The 23,084-nt window shown below is 47.0% G+C and overlaps 1 protein-coding gene across 1 annotated transcript; it reads left to right on the top strand.

Annotated features, from left to right (window-relative positions):
• Positions 1–3,512: 3,512 nt before the first annotated feature.
• On the top strand, positions 3,513–21,960 carry LOC117053164 (protein PML-like). Its single transcript, XM_033160714.1, has 9 exons — positions 3,513–3,610; positions 6,657–7,129; positions 8,388–8,962; positions 10,746–10,783; positions 12,163–12,276; positions 14,354–14,666; positions 16,029–16,084; positions 17,169–17,286; positions 21,248–21,960. The coding sequence occupies exons 1-9, from the start codon at positions 3,572–3,574 to the stop codon at positions 21,958–21,960; spliced, it is 2,439 nt and encodes an 812-aa protein (XP_033016605.1). The 5' UTR covers positions 3,513–3,571.
• Positions 21,961–23,084: the final 1,124 nt, after the last annotated feature.

The raw sequence follows: 23,084 nt of genomic DNA, 5'->3' as shown, positions 1-23,084 counted from the left end.
CTTTCATGGCTGGTTGCCACTGAGAGCCATCTCCGCACGTTTTTCTAGTTGTCTCTTAAAGCCATCCACGTTGGCGGCCATCCCTGCCTCATGTGGCAGTGAGTTCCATAGCTTAACTTTGTGCTGTATGGAGAAGTCCTTTCTTTTAGCTGTCCTAAACCCTCTCAGCATTCATTAGATCAGTGTTTTTCAACCTTTTTTGGGCAAAGGCACACTTGTTTCATGAAAAAAATCACGAGGCACACCACCATTAGAAAATGTTAAAAAAATTAACTCTGTGCCTATATATAAAGTAATTTTCCCACGGCACACCAGGCAACATCTCGTGGCACACTAGTGTGCCGCGGAACAGTGGTTGAAAAACACTGCATTAGATGTCCCAAAGTTCTAGAGTGGATAAAATCAAAACATAATATTAAAAACAGTTAAAACCAATTCAAGAGCAGAGGGCGTGTAATGTATGTCCGTCTGTGTGTGTATATCTGCGGGGGGGGGGGTTCCCCTTCCAACTCTACAACCCCGTGGTTCTATCACAGTAACATTTGAGTTTTTAAGAGCAACGCCAAAAAAAGGCAGACGTCTCCTACATGCTCATCATGTTCCTGCGTGCTCATCATGACTAAACCAACTCAATCTCTGCTGATTCACATAAATGTGGACTTGGTAAACAATGGAAAGTATTTTCTTTGAATTTACGTTGGGGAGAGAGGGGAAAGTCCTCACAGTGCCAGTTCTTCTCTGAGCTGGGTTTATTTACACACACCCATGGAAGTGAGAGCTGGACCACAAAGAAGACTGATCGCCGAAGAATTGATGCTTTTGAATTATGGTGCTAGAGGAGACTCTTGAGAGTCCCATGGACTGCAAGAAGATCAAACCTATCCATTCTTAAAGAAATCAGCCCTGAGTGCTCACTAGAAGGACAGATCCTGAAGTTGAGGCTCCAGTACTTTGGCCACCTCATGAGAAGAGAAGACTCCCTGGAAAAGACCCTGATGGAGGGCACAAGGAGAAAGGGACGACAGAGGACGAGATGGTTGGACAGTGTTATTGAAGCTACTGACATGAGTCTGACCAAACTGCGGGAGGCAGTGGAAGACAGGAGGGCCTGGCATGCTCTGGTCCATGGGGTCACGAAGAGTCGGACACGACTAAACAACAACAAGATCTGAGTCGCCCATCTGAGTCCCTGCCCATTTGGGGTTGACTTACTATATGACGGTGAGGGAGGGGGGAGAGCTGTAGCACTCCAGAGTTGCAGGACTCCAACTCCCATCTTCCCTGGTTGTTGACCGTGCCGGGGTGGGTGGTTGTACGCTCGTGGGAACTGGAATCCCACAGCCCCTGCAGGGCAAGGGTTGCCCATCCCTGCTCATTAACGCAGTAATAACCATCTGGCTTCTCCAAGTGAGTAGTTCTGGACACCCCAGTTTAAGGAGGATGTAAGAAGAAGAAGAGTTTGGATTTGATATCCCGCTTTATCACTACCCGAAGGAGTCTCAAAGCGGCTAACATTCTCCTTTCCCTTCCTCCCCCACAACAAACACTCTGTGAGGTGAGTGGGCTGAGAGACTTCAAAGAAGTGTGACTAGCTCAAGGTCACCCAGCAGCTGCATGTGGAGGAGCGGAGACGCGAACCCGGTTCACCAGATTACGAGTCCACCGCTCTTATCCACTACACCACACTGGCACAGATGTAAGCGGACTTCAGGCTTGCAGGGTCTCCTGTGTTTTTAAAAAGTAGAATTCCTAAGGTACATTACAAGTCTACCACTCTTAACCACTACACCACACTGGCTCTCAAGAGCTGCTTGACCGTTGAACAGACTCCCTCGGAAGGTGGTGGGCTCTCCTACTTTGGAGGTTTTTAAACAGAGGTGTGGGAGGGGGAGATCTGCTAGGGTTTCTTTAACCGTGATTTCTGCATTGCAGGCGGTTGGACTAGATGACCCTTGGGGATCCCTTTCAGCTCTTCAGTGCAATGATTCCATGAGGGAGGAGGAGTCTCTGGCTCCGCTCCATCTTTGAGGGCTGCCGTCACGCACCCCGAGGTGCCTTTCTCAGGGGACCGTGCCCCTGCCCCCTGGGCTTGTCATCGCTCTCTGCACCCGATGGACTCCGGTTATGAACTTGCTCTTTTCTTGCACAGTCTCTGCCAACTGTGACCTCATGACAACCTATCTGTGGCTGCCACACCTGGACTGTAGTTCATCACTGCAGAGCAGGTAGAAAAACGGTCCTAGGGCCAAGGCCGGTTGGGTCTCAGGAAGAAGGCTTTCCCCATTATCTGTTTTTAACAGGAGATTATAAGAAACGAAGCCTCCGGCATGCAAAGTATAGTATCCTAGAGTTGAAAGGTTCTCCAAAGGTCATCTAGTCCAACCGCCTGCTGAAGCAGGAGATCTGCTGCCACCTTCTGAGACAGTCTGTTCCATGGAGCAACACCTCAGGCCACCAGGAAGCTTTTTTAAAAAAATTATTATGTATTTTCTGCTTTGCATATTGTAACTTTGTGTGGTGCACCTGCCTGAAACCTATGGGCATAGGCAATATGCAAACAACAACAACAACAACAACACTCTCAGCATTTCAAGCAGAACAGCAATGAATGATGCCCAGTCTGCATAAATCCTTGTGGTGAGTGATCTTTCTGTTGGGACAGAACCAGAGAAATGATTAACACCGAATTGAATTGCAGCAAGACGAGAGAAAGCTCCGGGCAGGGCAGGAACCAGCAATGCCAACACAGAAACTAAGAGTGTGTGTTTGAGAGAGAGCAGATGTTCTTTTCTGTGGGTTTCATTTAGGATGGTACACTTCATTTTTAAAAATCATTCTTTGGATGAAAGTTAGCTGGGTCTCCAGCCCTGGACTCTGGAAGACACCTGATGAGTGTATTAATGTAGGTTTCAGAGGATATTAAATGGAAACTAATCAGTCTTCAAAGTAACCTGTAACAGCTTCAAGAATTTATATTTAGTAGCTGGAGGGTGTGGGATAAAATACCACACACCCCTTCAAATATATTTCTGATGTAACTGGCTAGTGCACAAATGGTTTCAGTTTTTCAGTCAAAACCACTCAGTTATGTCTCTCCCGGAAAAGTTTGGTTTCTGATACAGTATTTATATTCTCACTTTTCTGTGAGACTTCTGTTTTGTTTTGTTTTAAAGTAGTAATTATCTCTACTTTGTCAGTTTGGTTTATTCCTGTTGTCAAAGCTCCCTAAAATAAAATTGTGTAAAGTAGGTTCGTGCTTGTTAAAATTATACATGTATTTGTTTTTGACATTGCTATGGGAAACTGAAATAACCGTTAGAAGGGGGGAGGGATTTGGAAATTTAAACTGACCTTAAACTGTGTTGCAGATAGCTGGGCTCTGGTCCTCCCCTGGTAAATCCTGCCCCGCCTAACATAAATCGTAGCTACACCCACGGGCACACACAATAACCAGGAAAGAGACTTTCCGTTTCTATGAAAACGAAACTTAAAAAGCAGAAATATCTGGGCAGCCTCCTTTCTCCATTAAGAGCTCTTCTGGAGGAGGAAAGAGCTTCGTGGGGAGACAAGGATGGCTCAGGGGACCTCAGCATCCCTCTCCGAGAGCCAGGTAAGACCCTGGACTCGTCCTGGGAAGACTCTGCTAAGTTTCAGTGAACAAGGGGGGCATTTACAGCCAAGGCATCATTCAGAAGCTCTTTCCAGATTTGCTCCACTTCCGTGCCAGGACAAGCAATCAGTTTTTAGGGGGTCCTCAGTGCACGCACCCTTCCTTTTCAAGCTACTGCAGCCCAGATGGAGCTGTTCCTCCCTCTCCATTCCCTTGCCTTCTTTTGCATGATGGGCAAAGGGAGGAGGAGGAGGAGGAGGGAAAGTTGCAGGACCAGGAGACGCTCACGCCCTGGCACTGGCTCTGCAAGCGATAAGCTCTAACAGAAAGTAGAGGAGGGGAGGGTGAAAGCGAAGGACGTGGGGGGGGGGAAGATATACAGAATTAAGGACAGGACAGGGGGGAGAAACTCGGTTCAGTCAAAACAAAATAAAATAAAAAATTCCTTCCAGTAACTCTTAGAGACCAACTAAGTTTCATAGAATCATAGAATCATAGAGTTGGAAGAGACCCCAAGGGCCATCCAGTCCAACCCCCTGCCAAGCAGGAAACACCATCAAAGCATTTCTGACAGATGGCTGTCAAGCCTCTGCTTAAAGACCTCCAAAGAAGGAGACTCCACCACACTCCTTGGCAGCAAATTCCACTGCTGAACAGCTCTCACTGTCAGGAAGTTCTTCCTAATGTTTAGGTGGAATCTTCTTTCTTGTAGTTTGAATCCATTGCCCCATGTCCGCTTCTCTGGAGCAGCAGAAAACAACCTTTCTCCCTCCTCTATATGACATCCTTTTATATATTTGAACATGGCTATCATATCACCCCTTAACCTTCTCTTCTCCAGGCTAAACATACCCAGCTCCCTAAGCCGTTCCTCATAAGGCATCGTTTCCAGGCCTTTGACCATTTTGGTTGCCGTCTTCTGGACACGTTTGTTCTTGGTATCAGCTTTCGTGTCTGAAGAAGTGTGCATGCACACGAAAGCTCATACCAAGAACAAACTTAGTTGGTCTCTAAGGTGCTACTGGAAGGATTTTTTAATTTTGTTTTGTTTTGACTGGCAGACCAACACGGCTACCTACCTGTAATCGGTTCAGTAAGGAAACCCAGCCAGATGTTGCTGTTGTTTACAGCTGAATCTACCAAGTTCATGTTTTCTGGACAATATTCAAACCGAATCAAAGCTATCCTCTAAAATTTCCAATTGTCCAAATTTTGCAACGTTTACAGAAATGCACATTTTACCAGTGAAAATGAAATACAAAGCATGCATTGTGCTGGGAGGAATTGCTTGCAAAAATGTGTGATTTAGTCAAGACTGCATCTTTAAAGATGTGTTTATTATGAGAAAAGTGCTGGTGAGTCTTCACGACAATTTAAAAAAACCCCACAAATTCCTGCAAAATGTGGAGAACTGGATTTAAGATTGGGGAAATGAGAAACTGAGGGAAATGAAATTGGCTTCCATCTGTAATACAGGGCTTGGTAGGTGTGAAGAAGTCCCTAAGAGGCTCTGAACAGAATCAAAATCAGAGTCACCAGAGTGGAATCAGCTCTGTCTTACCCGGGAAAGGGATTTGCCCCCATCTAAAAGTGTTTTGGGAAAAGGCATTTTTCATGTCCGCTGTTGGAGGCAGTAAGACTTTGCATACCAGTCACAGGGGGTTGGGGGCTGGGAGTTGTGCTCAAGCCCTGCTTGTGGGTTTCGCAAAGGCATCTGGTCTTCCACCCTGAGAAGAGGATGCTGGGCTAGATGGACCATGGGCCAGATCCAGATTCTTACGTTCTTGTGTGTCCTTGCAAGAATACCATCATCTAGGTTTGGTCCTTTTCTTAACTCAGCAGGAAGCTGAAAGTTCTCAGGAAATGAGTCATTATTAACTCATTCTGCCTTGCTGCAGTCGGGTTAGGCAATGCTAAGTACATAGTAACCATTTTAAAAAATAGTAAATCATGCCCTGCTGCCTCAACCCGGAACTGTAAAAAGGAGAACTCAGGGGCCATGTAAGGACAACATCTTAACTTATGCCCAGCCATGTGCCTTAGTGCGCTGATACAACTGCTGGCTTGTGTACCTTGTAACCTGATCTGTGCTTGAGCCGGTTCTGCATTTGGCAACCATGCAGCTGAGAGACCAAGTGCCAGGAGAGGCTCCCCTTCTCCAAAGTAGTAGGTAGCCGTGTCCTGCGGCTCAAGAGGATGCAAGTCCTTGGAACACCTGAGTGCTGAAGTTCCAAGATCTGGGACCAGAGCAGCAAACCCCTCTGAGAATAGCCAGGGCTGCGCGTGACTAAACCCCTGGGCTGCTTCAACAAAAGCGGGTTCTGGGCCAGGAGATTCAGCTGCAAAGTGGGGCTTGTGGGGTCTCTGCTAGACCAGTGTTTTTCAACCACTGTTCCGCGGCACACTAGTGTGCCACGAGATGTTGCCTGGTGTGCCGTGGGAAAAATTGTTTATTTGATTCCTATTCAAGAGAATTACTTTATATTATAGTCAATATAGGCACAGAGTTAAATTTTTTAACATTTTCTAATGGTGGTGTGCCTCGTGATTTTTTTCATGAAACAAGTGTGCCTTTGCCCAAAAAAGGTTGAAAAACACTGTGCTAGACAATGTAGATCAGGGGTCCCCAAACTAAGGGGCCCAATCGCCTTCTAAATGTGGTCCCCGGACGGTCCGGGAATCAGCGTGTTTTTACATGAGTAGAATGTGTCCTTTTATTTAAAACGCATCTCTGGGTTATTTGTGGGGCATAGGAATTCGTTCATATTTTTCCCCCAAAATATAGTCCGACCCCCCCCCCACAAGGTCTGAGGGGCAGTGGACCGGCCCATGGCTGAAAAAGTTTGCTGACCCCTGATGTAGATTCACCTTTGCTTTCCAAAATGTGCAGTTACGGGAAAAAATGTCATACAGAAATGTGTAAGTTGGGGAAAATTTGCAGCAAAATGCTGGTGATTCTCCCCCAGTCCCCCCCCCCCCCATCCCTACTTGAAGCTTAATGGGCATCTTCCAAACTATTGCCCCTTATCCTTGTTTTTCTCAACAGGAGATGGGTGAATTACAGTTCCTCTTGTGTGAGAGTTGCCATGGGGAAGTCCAGAGCCCCAAACTCCTGCCATGCCTTCACAACCTGTGCACCCAGTGCCTCGAAGAAAACCAGCCCATTGGTCACTGTGCCATATGCAGATCCCCGTACTCTCTCCCTGAACTGCAGTGCAACATGCTCTTTGCAAACCTTCAGTCCCAGCTGAGCATCTACCGGAAGATCAGCCAAGGCCAAGTTTTGGCCTGCAGCTGCAGCTCTGAGAGAGAGGCGGTGTTCTGGTGTTCCGAATGTAACTGGCACTTTTGCGACGGCGTGTGTTCCGCAAACCACGAGAGAGTCAAGAAGAACGGCCTCCATGAAGTCAAAACGTTGAAGAATCTCCAGGCCACGTCTAGGGAAGAGTTCCTTGCAGGGACCAGGAAGCAAAGTGTCATGAACTGCCCCAAAACAAACCACAATAGCGATATTGCAAGGTAAGTTGTCCGTGAGCACTTCATTAGTCTGAGATCTTATTTTGATTGCCAGGGTTAAGCCCACTGTCCCATCCTCTGCCTGAATGCTTGTGGGTTTCCTACCATGGGTGACTGGTTGTCCACTGTGAGAATAGGATGCTGAACCAGATGGGACATTGGCGTGATCCAGTGGGCTGCCTCCAACGGAATCCAACTTCCTGGATTCAGATGGGTCTAAGGATGAGGTTTCCTTTTTGACTGTTTGGTCTAATTTTATTTTATATATAAATACAGCAGCCCAGAAGCCTCAGGTTACATGTATTTACAGGGGCATAGCATGGTAAATTGGTACCCGGGGGCAAAAAAATTTGTCACCCCCCCCCCGGCATGTGAAGGTCAGGTGGTACCCAGTGCGGAAAATTTCTTGTCAACCCCCCCATTGATTCCCCCCCCCTGCAAAAAATGGTTTTACGTTATTTCATATTTTCTTACAAAGGAATAATAACAAGTAATAATAATAAAAAACTTTTATTTATATCCCACCCTCCCTGGCCGAAGTCAGGCTCAGGGTGGCTAACATCAGATACATAACATTGGTATAAAATCAAACAATAATTAAATTACCTCCTAAAAACATCTCAAAATCAAATTAAAGTCTATTTAGATGGCTTTCCATAGGGTTAGGGTTGGGAACAGTAAAGTGTTCTCTGAACTGAAATTTCAGCCTTCATGACATAGGAAAACAGCCAAGTGAACAGCTATTTTGGTGGAGGAGGGTCAATATATTAACTGATATGCATGAAATTTCATATATAGCTATATAATCCCTAGTATAGTAAGATAAGACCTTCGGAGCAGGCATTTAAAAAAAAAAATTCCAAAAAAAAAATTGTTCCTTGATAATTTGTCACCCCCTCCATTATGGAAACCAGGGCGGACCCCCCATGCTACGCCCCTGTGTATTTATTTAGAGCGTTTGTGCCCTGCGGTTGAGCCAGAAAGGCTCCCAGAGCAGATTACATACAATCAAAACAAGCCAGTACCTCAGGTCTATGTGAGTGTCTGGGTTCAGTAAACATTCTTCCCCCCCTGCATGTTTTTTGATCAACTCAGTGCCTCAATATTGGCAATTGTGACAACTTATCTTTTTTTAAAAGAACTAATTTTCGGTGTTACTAAAACTTAGTAAAAAAATAATCATAATGAAAAAGCAATTAATAATAATAATAACTATGAGCAGCAGTCCCAATAAGCAAAGCCAATGGCATTTGATTTACAGAGTCTATTGCAAAGAGTGTAGGCGGCCCATGTGCGTGGTTTGCGTTACTCTGGACAGCAAACACCAGAGCCAGCACTGCGAAATATCAGATGAAATCCGGCACAGGCAAAACGAGCTGCAGAGCATGCAAAGGGAGCTCAGGAAAAGCAACCACACCAAAGCCTACCACAGCCTCCAGGAGCTGGTGGGAAACATGGAGAAGGCGAGGAACGAGACGAGGGAGCTGATCCAGCAGCAGATCGGCAAGATGGTGAAGGTGCTGCGAGAAAAGGAGGCCGAGTTCCTAGCAGAAGTGGAGGACCAGCACCAGCAACAAGTCAAGGATGTAGAGAGGAGGCTCAAGGACGTGGAAGGCCTGGTCAAGAGGATGGCATCCAGTGATCAGCTGTTGGAGAAGATGCAGCTCTACGCCTCTGACCAGGTGGTCTTGGAGATGCACCCCTACATCAAAAGGTCGCTGGAGGATTTCAGAGATAACCAGCCGCCAGTTGTCAATTTCCAGATCCAAGCGAGGGACTTTGCAGAGGTCAAGACCCAACTCCAGGCTCTGTATGACAGAGTGACAAAGGCCAGAGGTGAGTGTCTTGAAGAGAAATGACTGGCTGGTGTGGCTGGGTAGGAGAGGAAGTGAGCCTCGTGGCAGACCTCCTGTGTGTGGAAAGGCCTAGGCCCAGTGGTGGCACCAGGGCAGGGTTTCTACATTGGTTCTTTGCCAGAGCAAAGAAATGATCAGAGCCACCTTGTTGGTGTTCCTTCTTACACACCGGTCAGTCAGAAGCTCTCAACATACTGACTGTCATAGCTCATGTGCAGAGAGATTTCAGCTTTCAGAGTACCTAGACTTAATACTTTCTGCAGCTCGTCTCCAGAAAGGCAGAACAAAAAGATTTGTGCAGCTGCTGCCCACTTTTGTGTGTGACAGATTTGCACAGATTGTAAGAGGCCGTCCTTTTTATATGTGGCCATCACTGTGACAAACTTTTGGTTACAGGTAGGTAGCCATGTTGGTCTGCCGTGGTTCAAACAAAATAAAAAAATAAAAAAAATCCTTGCACCTTAGAATAAACTTAGTTGGTCTCTAAGGTGCTACTGGAATGAATTTTTTTATTTTTTATTTTGTTTTGACAAACTTTTGAGTAAAGGAGAGTTGTTTAGCTGGTAGGCTTTAGGGTGGAAGTCTAGAGAATGAGCAGGAGGGGCCCCCAGAACCACAGGTGAAGGAATGCGCATGACCATCTCAAGAAGTGCCGCCCATAAGACCCTTAAGCCCAGAGTCTAAAACCTCCCTAACTCCACCACTGGCCCTGGTCAAAATCCTGGCATCTTGACTTGAAAGCTCAGTGAGTAGCAGGATCTGCCTGGCATTTTGGAGAGCCACTGCCAGCAAAAGCAGACAACAGACCAGTGGTTTGACTTGGTATATAATTTGTCACCTAATCTTAGGTGACAAATACGGATGCAATGTTTTGCGGATACTTCATTCCTGCCCACAAGGACGCGGGTGGCACTGTAGGTTAAACCACAGATCCTAGGGCTTGCCGATCAGTTCAAATCCCCGACGGGGTGAGCTCCTGTTGTTCAGTCCCTGCTCCTGCCCACCTAGCAATCTGAAAGCACATCAAAGTGCAAGTAGATAAATAGGTACCACTCCGGCGGGAAGGTAAACGGTGTTTCCGTGCGCTGCTCTGGTTCGCCAGAAGCGGCTTTGTCATGCTGGCCACATGACCCGGAAGCTGTACGCCAGCTCCCTCGGCCAGTAAAGCGAGATGAGCGCCGCAACCCCAGAGTCATCCGCGACTGGACCTAACTGTCAGGGGTCCATTTACCTTTACATCCCTGCCTACAATTTGACAAAAGCTGGATGCCCCCAGCTCTACTATGCAAAGTCATAAGAAAAGTCTGCTGGCCCAGGCCAGTGTCCCATCTCATTCTCACCATCAGCCAACTGGGTGCTCCTTGCAGGAAGCTCCCAGAGCAGAATAAAAGTGCAAGTTCCCAGCGACTGGTGCTGAAAAGCAAACTGCCTCTTGCTGTTTGCGCTGTTGCAAAATGGAGATGGTCCTAAGAAGTGGGAAGTCCGTAGGATTTATGACTATATAGAACAATGAGGATGATTGACAGGCAAAAGTTTAAAAGGTCTTTTCCTTAAAGCTTTGTGGTCAGTTTTTTTTATAGAATAGTAAAGCTTCAAAGTGAAATACATTCCTTAAAGTTTTGTGCACTGAGTAGGAAGATGGGAAACTAACACAGATATGCCAGTAATGGCTGCAGAATCGAAATACTTGGTGATTCTGTCTCTGAATAGAAACAGACCAATTTGCTCCATTTTCAATTCAATAATGCCTCACTCTTTTTTAGAAGCTGTCCCAGGTGGACTGGAAACTGCACCCAACCAGGTGAGAGCTGCTTTTGCATACACTGGGACTGGGGAACACGCTACTGGACTCCAGTTCCCATCAGTCCCAGGTGGCATGGCCAATGGCTAAGGATGATGGGAGTTGTGGCGCTACAAATTCTGGAGGGCTGCAGGTTCACCCCATCTCTGGTGTTCATCATGTCATCTCCACATTGACAAACTCCAGCTGCATATATAAGGGATCATTTCAGAGATGCCACTCAGGAGAGAAAAGAGAGAGTTTAAGGGAAAAGCTGACAGTTTAACCATTGGATAGGGAATGGGGTTAGCTAGGCTGGGCAACTTGCTTTCGAATCCTTGAGCGGAAGTGAAATCCTAGCAGGGGATTGAGTGGCTTGGAAAAGATGGTCATAGAATTAGATAGTTGGAAGAATCCCTGAGGGTCATCTAGTCAAAGGCATCTCACAGATTGTAAGGACGCTTAGTGGTTGCTCATGAGTAACAGTCCAAGGCAAAGAACTTCTAAAAACTAAGTTCTTTATTGTGCAAGCTATATACAGCAAAGCAAAGTCTCAGGCGTCCTTTCCCTTACTCATCAGTGTCCCGGAATGAACTCTTTCGGTTTCCCTTCCAACAAAGCAACTTGGGGAACCTGAAGCCCCTCCTTCTCCCCCTCTGCGATCGACCACGTAGTGTGAGAACTTGACCTCTGTCCCTGCTCTCCCTGTGGTGTTCCGGCTCTAAGCCTCCGCATCGCTCTTCTGTCTCCCCCCCTCTTTCCCCCTCTGAGGAATGTGAACCATGCGGGCTCCCAGAGGAGGGGGAGGGGGAGCTCGTAAACAGCGGACAAGGGTCTTTATACTCTAAAAGCTTCTGCGATGCCGGTCCCATTCCCGGCTGCAGTGGAAGGGAGGGGACTTCCCTGACACAGATAAAATAGAAACAGCTGAAAACATTGGGGAGGGGGACATCCTTAAAAACATTTAAGTGTGCGTGTGTTTGTGTCTATCAAGATATACAGATCTTTCCAATAATAGCATCCCAACACCAGTCCTTTCCTTAAAAACAGGCAGTTCCCAAAAGCCTGTTGGAACAAGAAAGTTTTCGCCTGCCATCAGAAGGACCAAACTGGGCTGCTTAAAATCCTCTGTAAATAGTGTGTCCCTTGAACTAAGTTTTTGTGCCTCACTGTGGAAACCTTCACAGAGTGTTCAGAACACAATTAGATACCCACGTTGGAAGAGACTCCTCACATTTTGGACCTCTGGGGAGGGAATGAGTGCAGCCTTCACCTTGCTACTGTTTTATTATAAACACTACCACAAATAGTTAACTCCAGAGTATTCATGTGATGATAATAATAGGGGGAGTTTTCTCTATTAACATTCTCATAAAACTGTTTGCATTACCCATCCTCAGGGAGGGTCTGAAAAACAGCCTCCCCGCGGCCGCCTTAATGCTGCGGTGGCCAGAATGACAGACGCCAGCAACCCAGATAGCCCCAGCAGCAGCAACGCAAGCAGCAGTAATCTGGTAAGTCAGAAAGCACAATTTCCCTCTCTCTGTTCCCTCCCACCCTCTTGCATTCTCTGGTTGTGATGAATGTGGGAAGAGGTCTTCCTTCTAGGAGTGTGTGTGTGTGTGTGTGTGTGAGAGAGAGAGAGAGAGAGAGAGAGAGAGAGAGAGAGGGATTGGGACAGAAAAAATGTGGGGTGATGCTAGGGTTGCCATATGCCTGGAATTTCCTGGTAAAGGTAAAGGGACGCCTGACCATTAGGTCCAGTCATGGACGATTCTGGGGTTACAGCGCTCATCTCGCTTTACTAGCTGAGGGAGCCGCTGTTTTTCCGCAGACAGCTTTCGGGTCATGTGGCCAGCTTGATGGTAAGCTGCTTCTGGCGAACCAGAGCAGCACATGGAAATGCTGTTTACTTTCCCGCCGGAGTGGTACCTATTTATCTACTTGCGCTTTGATGTGCTTTTGAACTGCTAGGTTGGCAGGAGCAGGGACTGAGCAACGGGAGCTCACCCCATTGCGGGGATTCGAACCGCCGACCTTCTGATCGGCAAGCCCAAGAGGCTCAGTGGTTTAGACCACAGCGCCACCTGCGTCCCTGGACATACCCATAATACTGCAGCTGAAAGTTTATTGGTGGAAATTGCAAAAATGCCAGTCGTATGGCAACCCCATGTCGGCAGTGTTGGTTTTAGCAACCTTTCTTTAAATTAGCTTTAAAGCTCAACAAACACCCCCGCCCCCCAAAAAGCTCAATAACTTTTGTGTCTGGATTTTACGGCAACGCTGTGTGATGTGGAAGAATCAGGGGGCTCATCCATACTCCCCCTGGATTCATATGACCATATTCTGTACTGATTTATTATCCCAGGTCCAATACCTGATTTTGTTAAAAGCAGTTAAGATTTTTATTAAACTTTTGTTGTGATACAATATAGATATAAAAAACGAATGGAAATTAAAAACAGAAACATCTACCCAAAGTGAAAATAGAATATGGAGCCCTCTCTTAAAAGTAGTTCTCTCACCCTGGGAGACCGGCACTTCCCAGTCTCCCATCAAGGGTCCTCCATCAACCATTTCCCACCCCATGATCATGCAGTCCCTGGACCCTAATGAAGACCCCAGAGGTAGGACTTGAAAGAAAAAGGAACAGAAAATGAAGAAGAGAGGGGGGGGGATAAAAGAAACAAGAAACAAGAAATAAGAATATAACAGACTTCCGATTTTCCATCTGCCAGTTACATTTAAAAAAAGTTATTTAAGATATGCACTCCATGACAGCATCCATCTTCTCCACTTTCTGTTAAACAGTATTTCTTTTAAATTCAAATGTCTCAAAATCATCCATTTCTTTTCCCCACAAAAATGCAAAGAGCCCAAAGTATTATTATTAGTAGTAAATACAACCGTGTTCAAAGATTAAAACCTCTCAGCTGAAAGATCAAGGGGGTACTCGGCTCACTTTTTATTAGGGGACAGGTCCCCTTAACATTTCTGACAAGAATTGCCTTTAAGGTAAAGGGACCCCTGACAGTTAGGTCCAGTCGCGGACAACTCTGGGGTTGCGGCGCTCATCTCGCTTTACTGGCCGAGGGAGCCGGCATACAGCTTCCAGGTCACGTGTCCAGCATGACTAAGCTGCTTCTGACGAACCAGAGCAGCGCGCAGAAATGCCGTTTACCTTCCCGCTGGAGCGGTACCTATTTATCTACTTGCACTTTGACGTGCTTTGGAACTGATAGGTGGGCAGGAGCTGGGACCGAGCAACGGGAACTCACCCCATTGCGGGGATTTGAACCGCCAAACCTTCTGATCGGCAAGCCCTAGGCTCTGTGGTTTAACCCACAGCGCCACCCGCATTGCCTTTAGAGTGGCATTTTTAATGAGAAATATTTGTGGGCCTAAGTTGAATTCTTCAGAAGAGCAAATTTTTATTAGCTGGAATGCCTAATTTTAACTGCATAATATGTTTTTGTTTTGTTTGTTTTGTTTTTTTGTATCTCACTTTGTAGTGGCTTTTGCTGCACAAAGTAATTAATTAATTAATTAATTAATGGCCATGTCATCCTATTCCGTGCTCTTGTCTCCTAGGGCCACCTCCCGAAGTCGCCAGCAAAGAGGAAATGTGCCCACGTGGAAAGGGCTGTCCAGACCCCTCCAAAAGTGGTGAAAATGGAACATGATTACGATGGTGCGGGATCCAGCCAGCTGCCTGGCAACAGTTGGTGGCCGGAACCAACATGGACCAGTTCTCAATCTCCAGGATGCGCCCATTCCACAGGGAGCAGGGACAAGGCAGGAGAAGGCATGGGCAGCTCAAAGTGTTCCCCCAGGTCTGACCCAGAGCTGTCTGAACCAGGTACAGACAGAAGCTGCTGTTTTACTCAGGGATTCTTAAGACCAAGCCACACATTTTTGTTATCTTTTTTGAGGGGGGGGGGATTGCTAATGGCTTCTTGTCATGAGAAGTGAGCTTCTCACCGTGAAATCGACAGCCTAAAGGCGGCTGAATTGTTTAATCCAGGTATTTTTATTTATCTGTGTCATTCATATGCCACCTTTTTCGCCAAAGAGCTCCCCACTTCCCCATTCTTAGGCTGAGGGGCAGGGACTGCCCTAAGGTTACCCGGTGAGCTTCATGGCTTGAGTGGGGACTTGAACCCTGGTCTCTCCCCGGTCATCGTCTGACCAACCACTACACCACGCTAGCTCTCAAATAGTAACATCAGTACATCGTCAGCAGGATTTGAACCCGTGGGGCGAGATCCCAGTGGATTTCTAATCCATCGCCTGAACCACTTGGCTACCAGGTTGTGAGGAACCTGGTGCGCCGCAGATGTCGTTGAACTACAACTCCCAACCGCATCCCTGACCATTAGCCACTCTGGCAGAGGCTGGGACGAGTTGAAATCTAACAGCCTCTGGAGGGGTGCGGTCTCCCCACCCGTGGTTTAATCAGTCAGGTCACATAGTGGATTGAAACCTTCTCTGTTGATTAAAAAGCACCCACAATCAATCAGATTTTCTTTATTTCTTTTCGTTTTTTTCCCTAGTCCGACACTTTAACCACTACGCTACACAGGCTTGCTTGGAAGTCAGTCCCATTAAGTTCATTGGGGCCTAATCCTGTTAGGTGTGTGTATGATTTGTATTTTTTATTTATTTTAATTTTATTTTATTAAACAGCAAAATCACCAGACATCATATACATGACACAACAAAACACAGGACGATTTCACAACACAAAAACACACCCACTTCTACATACAGCCCATATATAATTTAACAATACTAAAAGAATAGTCCTAAAAACGAGCCGAAAAACAAAAAGAAGAGAGTAAAGAGGGAAAGGGGGGGAGGAGGGAGGGGGGAGGAGGGAGAAGGGAGGGGAAGGAAAAGAAGAAGAAAAGAAATCTACATTGAAATTACAACTTACAACATTAATATACAAATAAATATATTTGACTTCAATCAATCAGATTTTCAAAAATAAAACCCCACAAATAAATATATTTTTAATGCAGGTACTTACACAAATCTTGGAAGAAGCATTACCTGCTTGAAAGAAAGGCAGGAATGCCTCTTTTAAACTGGAGCAGGCTGTGAGAGAAGTGTGCATCGTCCAAAAATAATAATGTGTTTGTTTGTGTGTGTGTATTGTAACTTAACGTTAGGAAGTGATTTCTGACACTAAGAGCCGCTTGGCAGTGGGAAGGGCCAGCGCAGAAGGCTAGCCTTCATTGGATGTCCGGCTTTTCTCTTGCAGATGATGCTCCTGTGAGCATTTCTTCAGGAGACGAAATCTCCGACGACGAATCTGTGGTGAGTGCAGAGACCCAGGTGCTGCCATGCTGCCGCATGGCGCCCCCCTCACTGCCCCCTGGACAATGGAGTCCCTTGTGAAGGCTGTGGTCTCGCAGCATGTTGGTGGCCCTTTACAACTATACATAATAATTAAAAAAGCAATCCTTTTCTTGCACCTGATTGTGACATAGGCGCAGCAGAGCAGACCTTCGATGTTCATATAATCTTAAGAGTTGGAAGGGACGCCAAGGGTCATCTAGTCCAACCCCCTGCAATGCATCCAAGACAGATGGCCACCCAACCTCTGCTTAAAAACCTCCAAGGAAGGAGAGTCCGCCACCTCCTGAGGGGAATTGTTCCACTGTCAAACAGCTCTCACTGTCAGAAAGTTCTTCCTGTGCTCGCTTCGGCAGCACATATACTAAAATTGGAACGATACAGAGAAGATTAGAAAGTTCTTCCTGATGTTTAACCGCAATCTCCCTTTTTGTAACTTGAAGCCATGGGTTTGAGTCAGTGCTGGATTTATATATATGCTAAATAAGCTATAGCTTAGGGCCCCACTCTCTTGTCCCCCCCCAAAAAAAATATACTTCTTCTTAACTGTATTTCACTATTAATATAATTCTTCTTAATTGTATTTCACTATTAATATACTTCTTCTTAATTGTGTTTCAGTTCAACAATTGCTTTGATAAAATTCATATTTTGTTATGTGCAAATGGCTTTAGATACCTACTAGGTCCATAAATTACCATATAGCATATATTCAACACAAAAAACAGCGACAATTTGTTGTTGACAAAGGGCAACAACTGGGCATATAAAGGGCCCCATTACCTTCAGTAGCTGAGGGCCTCATCAAACCTAAATCTGGCCCTGCTTGGGGGTATCTTCCCTCCTGACAGTTCTATGATGCTATGCTGCAAATAAAATCTTTTTAGTCTTTTAAGTTGTCACAAGGCTCTCTTTTTTTTCTGGGTCGTGGAACTCCCCAAGGCAGCAGTGCAGTGGTTGCGGCTGGGTGTGTGTGTGTGAGTCAGTGGCCCATAACTTCTGAAGTGTGTGTCCCCCCCCCCCCACTTGTCTGTCTTCTCGCCAGGAATCTAGCTTGCTACGGGACATCAGGAACAGATCACAGAGTAGCCAGGAAGAACGGCTGAGGCAGGAGTTTCAGTCGGGGCACGGGACCATGGTGTTCTTCGACCTGAAGCTTCTACGTAAGGGGCCGAGAGCCACTTCTGAAATCAGATACTGCAAAATTATCGCTTGGGGAGAAGTGGGTGGGGGGGGAGAAATTCAGTTCAGTTTGCATTTGAAGGCAAATCTACTGGATTTGCACTTTCCAAAACAATCCATAAGTCATCCTTCTGCACAGTCTGAATTTTGCAGTGCAGTTATCCAGCCAAGTCACGTGCACAAAATTGCATATCCTAGGGGAAAGCGTGCATAAAAACACACATATATTGCTAAAAATGATATATAATGATTTCATTAATTAATTAATTAATTAATTAATTAATAATTTGTACCCCACCCATCTGGCTGGGTTTCCCCAGCCACTCTGGGCTGCTCCAAACAAAGATTAAAAATCCATAAAAATGTCACACATTAAAAACTTCCCTAAACAGGGCTGCCTTCAGATGTCTTCTAAATGTCAGGTAGTTGTTTATCTCTTTGACATCTGATGGGAGGGTGTTCTACAGGGCAGGTGCCACTACCGAGAAGGCCCTCTGCCTGGTTCCCTGTAACTTGGCTTCTCGTAGCGAGGGAACCGCCAGAAGGCCCTCAGAGCTGGACCTCAGTGTCTGGGCAGAATGATGGGGGTGGAGACGCTCCTTCAGGTATACTGGGCCAAGGCCATTTAGGGCTTTAAAGGTCAGCACCAACACTTTGAATTGTGCTCGGAAACATACTGGGAGCCAATGTAGGTCTTTCAGGACCAGTATTATATGGTCTCGGTGGCCACTCTCAGTCACCAGTCTAGCTGCTGCATTCTGGATTAGTTGTAGTTTCCGGGTCACCTTCAAAGGTAGCCCCACGTAGAGCACATTGCAGTAGTCCAAGTGGGAGATAACTAGAGCGTGCACCACTCTGGTGAGACAGTCTGTGGGCAGGTAGGGTCTCAGCCTGCATACCAGATGGAGCTGGTAGACAGCTGCCCTGGACACAGAATTGACCTGCGCTTCCATGGACAGCTGTGAGTCCAAAATGACTCCCAGGCTGCGCACCTGATCCTTCAGGGGCACAGTTACCCCATTCAGGACCAGGGAGTCCCCCACACCCCACAAGTGAGGGCCCAGGGGCCTGAACACTCATCCCCCACCACCACTTTCTGGACACAGTCCAGGAGGAAGGAGAGGAACCACTGTATAACAGTGCCCCCAGCTCCCAGCTCCTCTACATGGTCCACAAGGAAGTTATGGTCGACTGTATCAAAAGCCGCTACAAGAATGTCTTATATTAGGGAAAACTGGTTTGCAGAAATGTGCGGATTGGGCAAAACTGTGCACACAAATGTGTAGATGAGGAGAGATTTGAACTAAAATGTTGGTGGCTTTTCATGAGGAGTTTCTCTTTTTAAAAAACAAAACAAAACAAACTGATGTGGAATTGTGGAGAACCGAACCTAAGACTGGAAAAAGAGAAACCGGGAGAAACCAAAATTGGCCTATGTTCCCATCCCTAGTTGGGAGTGAAGGGAGAGGGTGGCGTATCAGAGGGGCATCAGGAATGTGGCTGCTTCTCCTGCCCTCCTTCCACAAGGGAAGATGCTACCAACTTTTTCTTCTTCCAACATACATTCCAATGAGAGCACAAGCATTGTGGCACATCAGATCAGCCTTCTGTTTTCCAGTGGTGCCTAACCAGGGGCCACAGGAGAAATCCACAGGTACAAAATGATGCCACAAACCTACCTTGACTTGGCCGCTCAGTCGGGGGAAGCAGAATTCCGACAAGACTCGGGTCCTGTGGCAGGTGGCCTGTTGTGGTGGATGGGTGTGTTTGTCACGCACGTACCCTTGGAAGGCTGGGGGTGCTCCCACATTGTTCCTTGAGATCACATGTACCTCAAGGAACAAAGAGCCCCTTCCCCCAACTTTGTGGAAAGGGATATCCTGGCCACCTTGTGGTTAGATTACTCTGATGTTCTTTATGTGGGACTGCCCTTGAAGATAGTTTGGGGGCTGCAGCTAGCGCTAAAGTCCCTTTGAGGTTTCCTCCAATCAGTGTGTACATTTTACAAAACAGATAAAATTTGGCGGCTAAACTGCCGAGCGCTACTAGGAGCACATTGCACCAATCCTGAGTGAATTGTGCTTGGCTGCCAATTGGCTACTGAACCAAATTCAGGGTGTTGATATAATGACTTGTAAAGCCCCAAGCAGCTGGGACCTAGATATTTTATCTTGTTAAGTCCCTTTGAAACTTTTGTTTAAATATAAAGCAACTAACAGGTGTAGAAAGAAAGAAAGAAAGAAAGAAAGAAAGAAAGAAAGAAAGAAAGAAAGAAAGAAAGAAAGAATGAAAGAAAGAAAGAAAGAAAGAAAGAAATGTTTGAAGGAGTGTCCACCCCCCATATCCAGTGGTGGAGGAACCCTCTCCGGCACCTGGGGTGGGACGCCGAGGGGAGGGGCGAACCACCCGGGGGTGCATGCACAATGTCCGTACGAACTGCACACACGCGGCAGCCTGTACGTTCACCGTGCAAGTAGTCAACATGCGAGCGGCACCCATACTGACTGCACACGCGCCCTCGGCCACTCTACAGCTGGGGGGAGGCAGCAGGCCATCTTGTTACCCCCCACCCCCGGTGGCACCCGGGGCAGACTGTCCCCCGCCCCCCCCTTTATACGCCCCTGCCCATATCAATTTGCTTATGTGTTAAGATAAGCAGCTGACTGCCCTGTTTTTCAAAGGACATCTGTTATGAGGCAAGCAGAGCCCACTGTGTGGCACCAAACCACCCCCCCCCCCAGTTATGAAGCCCCCTTTCCCATGAACTGCGAGTGGCGCTGACTTGGTTGGGTTTTAGACACCACCTAAAGACCCAGGGCTGTATCCAAAATTCTTTGCGAGCACAGGAGCCCTTGTGCTCGAGCAGATCCCAGGATTTAAAGGCCGAACAACGAAGGAATCCAACGCAACTATTGGGCTGGCAACAGTGGGCTCTTGTTGCGCCATTTGTCGCACAACACTCTTTGTTAATGTCCTTGTGTATTCCGACTGTGCGGCAACATTCCACCAAGGCAACAAGTACGCCACTAAATGACTTTTAACTCAGCACCGCACCCTCCACGAACTACAGTTCCCAGGATACCTTGGGGTATAAGGGCACTTTAAATGCACGGTGGTGGTCTGAGCTTACCTATGGTCTTTCCAGCTACAAGGTGTGCTGATGGTCACTATCTCAGGTGGTTTCTAAGAGGGGGGGAGGAGCAAGGGTATTGCAAAGCACTTAAAAGATGCAGGAGCACAGGTTCATGACACAAATTTGCACCCGCTGATTGGCCTCTGAGCAAACCGGATAACCACAGTGAATATGTTTGTGGGGAAGCGGAAGGAGATCAGGTGCTCACCCCCACCCCGCGTTGCCTTCTAAAAACACCCTTAAAGCACGGGGGTGTGTGTGTGTCAGTCTAGCAATGGCCCCACTCACCTCACAGAGTGTTTGTTGTGGGGGAGGAAGGGAAAAGGAGAATGTTAGCTGCTTTGAGACTCCTTCAAGTAGTGATAAAGCGGGATATCAAATCCAAACTCCTCTTCTTCATCAGATGTCCATGAAATCTAGCATTATGAGAGAGGGGGAAAGACTTCTCTTTATTCACTTTCTCCATGCCATAGCTGGAGGCGGTTTGCCACTGAACCCCAAATCGGCCATGAACCTTTCTGGATGACTTTGGGTCAGTCCCTGCCTCTCAGTCTAACCTACCTCACAGGGTTGTTGTGTAGGATTAAATGAGACGGGGGAGAACTATGAAGGAAAAAAAAGGCGGGGTATAAATGCAATTAAGCAAATAATAATAATAAATAAATAAATCAGCAACTCATTTGGCCTGGCTTCCCTGAAACAACCTTATGGCTCTTGAGTAATATTAATTTTATTTATTTGTTTGTTTGTTTGTGATGCTCACGCCTCCGTTGTCAATCTGGACTAACCTCCTCGCACTGCTCTTTCAGCGGGAGACGTCCTGCACCTGGTTGCCGTAGCCGAAGAAGCAACCTGCTGCTCTGTCATAATCCGGCCTCTGGTGCCTTCCTCTGGCGGAGACGCAAGAAGCCAATTCTACGAGACTGGGCTGGAGAATTTCCTTGACTACGTCTCCTCTCTCTCCCTGCCCATTTTGGTGGGGTACAACATCTGGTCCATGGACCATCTCCCAGCCCTGGTTGTCGCCCTGCAAACTATCAACAAGGAGGAAAGATTCGAAGCCTCCATCTTTGGTTTCATCGATGCCTTGCCCCTCATTAAGGAGAAGACCCCAGAGTTGCCCAGCCACACGCTGAAGAGCCTGGACAGCATATTCCTCTGGGGCGAGCTGAACGACACACGAGCCGAAAACTGTGCCAAGGCCCTGAAGGATTTGTGTACTGTCTTGGAGGTTAACCCTGTGATGGAGAAAAGGCCAGTCATTTTCTACTCCAACTTGCGGTCCTACGCCTCCCTGCAACCCCTCCTGTGGCAGAAGCTCCTCTCCGAGCCCTCCGCCAAGACCTTGGCGCTGCACAATATCTGCCTTTCCATGCTCCAGAACGTCTACGAAGAGGACCCGGAAAGGGGGCTGAGCAAGTTGTGCAGGTTCCTGAATCGCATCCGAAAGGACACGGAGGGGAAAATCCAAAAGCTGAGCAAGATCCGCTTCTATTTCCGAAACCTGCAGCCGGCACCTTGACATCTGCTGCCGGCAGCAACCTCATAGAATCTTAGAGTTGGAAGGTACCCAAAGGTCATCTAGTCCAACCCTCTGCAATGCAGGAATCGCACCTGAAGAACCCCTGACCAGTCATCCGACCTCTGCTTAAAAACCTCCAAGGAAAGAGAGTCCACCCCCTCTCATGGGAGTCTGTTCCGCTGCTGAGCAGCTCTTTCTGTTTTTGCGAATGTTTAGTCGGAATCTCCATTCTTGTAACTTGCAGCCATTGCCTCGAGTCCGACCCTCCAGAACAGGAGATTCTACAATTCTATGCTTCTACCATGTTAATGAAATAAGTACTAATTGATGCAATCAGGGAACCATGATAGAAATAATCAAACTGGCCCAAGCATAAAGAGAAGGGAGGAAAATTTAACTCAGGCAACCTGGAACATCATTCCATGCAGCTGCATGAATTGATAAGGGTTAGCCATTATCACCAACCTCTGGGATTGACCCATCTCAGCATTGGAGTTTCATTTGCAAGTCTAGCTGAGTCCATCTGAAACCTTTTGAGTAGAGCTATCTTTGTCCTCCAGGACAGGGATGGAGCCCCTGTGGCCACCCAGATATTGCTGAACTAAAACTCCCACCACCCCTGGCCACTGTCTACTCTGGGCAGGATCCATGGGAGTTGAGAGTCCAACAACCTCAGGTCCCCAAACTTTCCTACCCCATCCTAGAAAATGGCCCACAGGGCAATCCTATGCCTCTACTCGGAAGTAAGGTCATTGAGTTTAATGGGACTTACTCTCTGGTAAGTGTGTGCAGGATTGGAGCCTAAATGTTGTCTCTCAACATCTGAAGAGCACAACCAGATCGTTTGCCCATTGCTTTGCGATTCCTGATTCCTGGCAGGCAGTAATGACAGAATTTCAGGAGTTGCTGCTTTCCTCTGCCTTGCAGCACCCTGATGGGATGAATTGCACCTGCTAAAATCCCCTGAAAATGGAGGGGCTCTGCTGCACTGCAGGGGGTTGGACTAACTGACCCTTTGGGTGCCTTCCAGCCCTACAGTTCGGTAATTCTACGATGCAACAGATCACCCTAATGCAGATATAGCAGCCAACCCAATTTAATGTCGCAGCTGCAGACTACGTCAG

Source organism: Lacerta agilis, chromosome 9 (assembly GCF_009819535.1).
Source record: "Lacerta agilis isolate rLacAgi1 chromosome 9, rLacAgi1.pri, whole genome shotgun sequence".
NCBI lineage: Eukaryota > Metazoa > Chordata > Lepidosauria > Squamata > Lacertidae > Lacerta > Lacerta agilis.
Note: the sequence above shows the minus strand (reverse complement) of the source record. Positions and strands in the feature narration are given on the sequence as shown.